The 6000-nt window shown below is 37.7% G+C and overlaps 1 protein-coding gene across 1 annotated transcript; it reads right to left on the bottom strand.

The window, feature by feature from the left end:
• Window positions 1-860: 860 nt before the first annotated feature.
• six2a (SIX homeobox 2a) lies at window positions 861-3843 on the bottom strand. Its single transcript, XM_067385194.1, has 2 exons — window positions 2823-3843; window positions 861-1590 (listed from the first exon to the last, which is right to left on the bottom strand). Exons 1-2 carry the CDS (start codon window positions 3380-3382, stop codon window positions 1284-1286), a joined length of 867 nt encoding a protein of 288 aa, XP_067241295.1. The 5' UTR covers window positions 3383-3843; the 3' UTR covers window positions 861-1283.
• Window positions 3844-6000: the final 2157 nt, after the last annotated feature.

A 6000-nucleotide genomic window follows, 5' to 3' on the forward strand; every position in this document is an offset into this window, starting at 1 on the left:
TATCTATCTATCTATCTATCTATCTATCTATCTATCTATCTATCTATCTATCTATCTATCTATCTATCTATCTATCTATCTATCTATCTATCTATCTATCTATCTAATTTAGTAGGTGGCCTAGGAATAAAGTTATCCCACTGTGCTGAGAAGGAACATTCTTCTAGGTAAGCATGTTGTGCATCGGTATAATGAGCATTGTGCGGTATTGGAATATTGATGTATTTGGATAATATGGAGTACAGTGAAAACTGAATATCAGATTAGTTAGAGCCGCATGTTGACACATGCACTGAAATTTCTGTACATTTAAAAAAAAAAAAAAAAAAAAAGATGAAGAAAGAAAGAAAACATACAGGCCTCTCTTGTGTTTGTGGTCTGTCGAAAATTGGGCATAACAAAATAAGCATAGACAAGGCTGATATATAGCTATATTTCAAAGTTTGAAATATAGGCTACTATACTGTCAATGCAGTGGTCAAATACTTATATTTTATAAGAGCATCGCATTAACTGTTATAACCTCAAAAAAATGATAACTTCCAAAAAGCTTAATTTTAAGCATGAATCAAGATCACAATGTAAAACTTTTGAACTTTAGTTCCCACCACGTGACCGAATGCATGTCATAAATAGGGTCTCACACGATCGAATCAGGACACCTGCTCAACAAACCATTGCACAGCATGTACAACAAAACCATTCAAACATTTTTTTTTTTTTTTTTTTTTTGCTCGGTAAATGCATCTTATTTTATTGTTAAGGGTATATGAATGAAACTATGATGAGTTTGGAGTTTATTTTTATTGATCCCAAAGGTTACATGCAGTCGCATTCCAAAAGTAAAATACAAATGAAAATGAAGAGATGCCCCATAGTCGTTTGAAATGCTGTTTTGGTATTAAAGCATTGCATTAAACGAAATCCCATTAAAATGAAACAATGTATGGCCTTTTTAAAAAAGATAAATGTAAACAAACGGAATATGCGACTGAGGATTCCTGGGTCAATTTGCAATCTAAAATAATAACGATATCAAATAATGTTGATATCAACAATTAAGACGTTTTTAGCATGTTTATTAACAATAGATCATGGCATTACATTCTAGAAAAATACCTCTATCAAGGCCCTCCATATCAGCTTTGCAAGTAGGTCAGCCGACAAACATCCACAACTCTCTTAGTCCATTCCTTGTCTCATTTGTTTTTGTTTTATACGTGTCAGGAGATGTTTACTCTAAACGTTCACGTACAAGCGTCCTTCTGAAAGGGTCCACATGTTTAAGAGCCAAGGTCGACCAAGTTTGATGACATAGGGTTCAGTATAGTGTCGTGTAATGAATGGTGGTGATGCACGGAATCGGCACTAGGCACTGGGATGGCGCTGGGACCAGGTGGAGGTGCGAGGCCGTGTAGGGACTGAAGTCCGGAGTTTGACGTGAGGAGCAAGGCCGGGCTTGACGAGGTGTGATCTGGGGTACCAGACGGCGTTTTGTCGTCGTCCGAGCTTCCTAAAATAGTCTTATTTCCATTCATGGAGGACGTTAATGGGTTGTGACTGTTTGTGTTCGAGTTCTCATTATTCTCCCTGTGAAAATGAAAAAGTATAGTTAGGGTTAGAGCTACATTCGACACCTTTAGCTATTCAAAACAATTCGGCTATAATTAAGATGTAGGCCTACATAAACAATGTCTCTGACATCGCAGGAGCAACTAATTAACTAAACAAACAAACTTAAATATTAACATCTTTTTGTTCTTCTTCTTATTATTATTATAATAGCCTAATAAATGTCATAATTATTCGTAACCTAAATTAATATAGGCTAGGTAGGCATATAATTCTAAATATTATTATAAGTTGAAGACAACATGTTGGTTCTGTAGGTGTGAAATATTATATTAGAAAAAGATTATTAAATACAAATAAATAAATAAATAATAATAGGAAAACTTTTTTTTTTTAAATTGTGCCCCTGAATTAGGCTATAAAATACATAATATCCTATTCATTGACAAATATAGAGCATAAAAGTCGTGTCCATACTTGTGTATGTATCATTTGTTCTAATTCGTGTCGATATTATTAATTCACAACAGCTAAAGAACGTTCAAGCATATTAACGAGCTAATCCAGGAAAATATGATTTATGTAGGCCCTAATCATTTATTAATATAGTTTGTAAATAAACCGTCTAGGTTAAGAATAGTGTAAGCCACTGATTTATTTAAATTCTCAATCACAACATGTCAAGTAAAGGTTCTTTCATAAAATATTAATTAAGGATAAAGTATCGGGAAACGTACGAGCTATTTTAATGGTTTACACTGTGGTTTCGACTTGACTACCTCGCCTGCGGGTGAAACAAGACACCCGTTTAGAAGGAGTAAACTGCACACATTCTAAACAAGAATACGTACAGATAAATCCAGGATAAATATCACAATTCGAAGAACATTCCCATTAATTAACAATGGACTATTTTTCCCTAAAGTTTGAGTACACCATAATACACACACTACGCTTTTTAACGTCATTTTAAGAAAAAGATATAAAAACAAGCCATTTAAGAAAAGGCCTATTGTTAAAAAAAAGGTAGGCTATTAATATATATAAAGTGACTAACAGAAGTAGAGAACGGATGACATTTGTAGTGACTGTGTGGCTATCCATCTATCTACGGGGATTTTCTTTTTTTATGCAAGTTTCTTAGGTATACTCACACCGCTGGCTTAATTTCACGGCATGAATGAATGCATTCCATGTAAAGAATGCTCTCTAATTACACAGTTATTTAGCTAAAGACTATAGACCCGTACCTTTCTTTAGCTTCCGCTGCTCGGTCGCGTTGACGTCTGTTTTTAAACCAGTTACTGACTTGTGTTGTTGTTAGCCCCGTTGCCTCTGCTAGTTCCCTCTTCTCCCGCGGGGAAGGGTATGGGTTATGGGTGTACCATTCCCGCAGCACGCTCCTGCTCTTTTCTTTAAAGCAGTAACTTGTCTCCTCGCCGTCCCAAATGGAGCGGGGTAGCGGAAACTTTCTTCGGACGCGGTATTTCCCAACAGCCCCAAGAGGGCGGCCCCGGAGCTTCTCAGCCTCGATATAATGCGCTTTGAGCCACAGCTGCTGCAACTTCGGATGGTTGTGCGGAGAGAACTGGTGGCTCTCGAGAATCTTATAAAGCTCTCTGAAATTTCCCCTATGAAAAGCGACCACAGCTTTTGCTTTGAGCACGCTCTCGTTCTTGTGGAGATGTTCGCAAGCCGGCAGAGACCACAAAAAGCGCCCGAGACGTTCAATGTTTCCACCCTGCTGAAGGACCTCGCAGACGCACGCCACTTGCTCTTGCGTAAAGCCGAATGTTGGAAGCATAGACATGGTTTGTCACGAATAAACGTCCACTTTTTGTACTTATGTCTATTTTACCGATGACAGCGACAGTTCTTCAACAAACTTAAAGTAAACCCTTGGGGGCAAAATTTTAGGACGACTTCTTGAGTAGACGAAATCAAATCCAACTCCTGGCGAAGAGAGGCACAAAACTTTAGATCCGTTCAAACAAGCATAATACACCGTATATCCATCTAAAGCACACGAGAGAAAGTTGTTCCTCCTGCGCGAGTCTCTCGCCACCTCTTCTATGTCGTTTCAGCATAACGCACTCACGAAGAAGGACCTCGCTCTCTTGTTTTAATAATATTATTCTAAGCTGGCAAGAAAAGCGATTATGTGAACGGTGATTGGTTGGTTATCTGACCCGGGGATGATGAGGATAAGACAATAGTTTTAGTCAAATTATTTGCCATGGTTACGCTGTCATTCAAGGTAACCTGATATGCTTTGAGGTGGCTCCTTGGGCTGGCTGACTGATTATTCCCTTCATTTAAAGCCCGCCCACCGACATCGAAATATAGCCTCGACTTTCCCTGTATATTACATTTTTTTACCCGGGGTTTGACAGACACTTCCAGCAACCAAACAGCGCTGATCTGTGAGGTAGTGAGGTAGCAGCAGCTGAGATGAGAGCGCCAGAGCAGGATTGCGCTCCAGACGCTCTCCAAACCAAGGACCCGGAGTGTGAGTGAACATAAGCAGACAATCCACCCTGCCCATGCAAACCTTTTACTTTGTAACTTGTCGATCACACAGTTCCAACGTTTGGGGAACACTTTAGAAACCATACAAAAGGTATCTCTAACTCTTTTGCAGTACATTATTATTACTGCTATCAAATGTAACAAAAATCACATAAAATCACAATAAGATTGTTTTTGCAAGTACGTTCGGCCTACATTTTTCTATTTAATTTATCTTCCTGTTGAATTCAGTAGCAGCTATTTAATCGGACCAGTCCTGTGTTATGCATTATTTAGCAGTTGTTGAGGATAAACAAGGGGGTATGTTTCTCCAAGTGCACACCCGTGGAAGCCAGGCATTATGGACTAGAGTGGAACAGGGTTGGAGGGCGTTTTTAAGTAGTATAGAGCGGTTTTCAAGGATACACGTTAGAATGAACAACGACTGGGTACCATACCACAAAGGTGAAACACTGCGAGGGACGTTTGTGCTGGTAAGACAACTCAGATTCATTGAAAATGCTGTTGACTAAAGTTAATCGAAGTAATAAGAAGATGTTCATGTTAAGTTATAACTTATGACTACAGAACATTATTTTTTCTTAAAACACCGCAACACATATTTAGCGAAACACAGCTCCGTGAGGCGCATCTTCCAATGATGCCTATTACGCACACCATTATTGGCATATAATCAGTCAGTGTCTGTAGACTGAACTTTAACTCACCGTGTACCGTGGCATAGAAACAAAGTTCTGCTTTAATCACGAACACTCTGATTTCAACTCAATGATACTTGAGACCACAAGAAAGTTAAGCAAAATCACATATTTCATGGAATAAAAAAGCTGATACTGTTGAGACATGCCAGCCTTGTTATAAGGGAGAGAGATTGCTTGGGCTAGTTTAAGGTCTAGTGTCTTTGCAGTTTTGTATCCGTGCTGCATGGTGCAGTGAAGGCCTGTGATGTGGCTTGTTAGTGAAAAAGACTTCAGAACTTGCATAGCATATTATTCAAAACACGTCAAAGCATGTAACATTCTCTGGGGTTAATATCGTGGAAAGATTACAATGCTACAATTTCCATCCACCCTTTTAAGTGGTAATTTTGCGCAATACAGTCACAAAATACACTGGTTATGTCCTAAATATCTTACTGCACTCGCTGCAAGTTCTGACGAAAAAAATGATAAAATAATTAAACAAGTAATTCATGTTTCTGACGCTTTTTGAAGAGACATTCATGTGATCTGATTAATCAAGAAATATGGCATCTGTTGAATTCAATAATTCACAAATTTTAACAACCATTTTTGGTAACACTTTGGTATAGGGAACATATTCACTGTTAACTACGACTTCTTCCTCAATAAACTCCTAATTTAGTGCTTAATAATTAGTACGTTTGTTAAGTTTAGGTATTGGGTAGGATTAAGAATGTAGAAGGCATTAATATGTGCTTAATAAGTACTAATAAACAGCCAATATTCTAGTAATATGCATGCTAATAAGTAACTAGTTAAAAGAACCTAAAATACAGTGTTACCCAATTATTACAATTAGCCATATAATTAACCTAAACGACAGAGAAATCCTAAAATCTACGCAGTCAGTGAAAATGGCTGTTGCTGATCTTGTGATAAGTAAGTAAATATATAAATATATAAAAGCAGCTATTAATGCCAACCTCGGAAACCACCACTGCCCTTGGAAATTGATATGGCGCCTAAATTGCACTTTGCTGTGAGTAAATATTTTATGCGTTACTTTGATCTCCTTGATATGTGGATCATTCCCTGGACACTGAAACTAATGACGACAATATATCTGATTTGCAGGATTGTTGATGACATACTATTGCACCAATTGATGTTGATTTATATGATGTTGATCTATAAAACAGTTACTTTACCAGCTAAA

The sequence above is a fragment of the Chanodichthys erythropterus genome, chromosome 5 (assembly GCF_024489055.1).
Source record: "Chanodichthys erythropterus isolate Z2021 chromosome 5, ASM2448905v1, whole genome shotgun sequence".
Lineage (NCBI taxonomy): Eukaryota > Metazoa > Chordata > Actinopteri > Cypriniformes > Xenocyprididae > Chanodichthys > Chanodichthys erythropterus.

Bases quoted from the DNA above. Each gene is read 5' to 3' on its own strand.
- six2a (XM_067385194.1), bottom strand. From the start codon at position 3,382: ATGTCTATGCTTCCAACATTCGGCTTTACGCAAGAGCAAGTGGCGTGC. The intron at 1,591-2,822 runs GTACGGGTCTAT...TCATTTTCACAG, and splicing joins GCAGCGGAAGCTAAAGAAAG to GGAGAATAATGAGAACTCGA.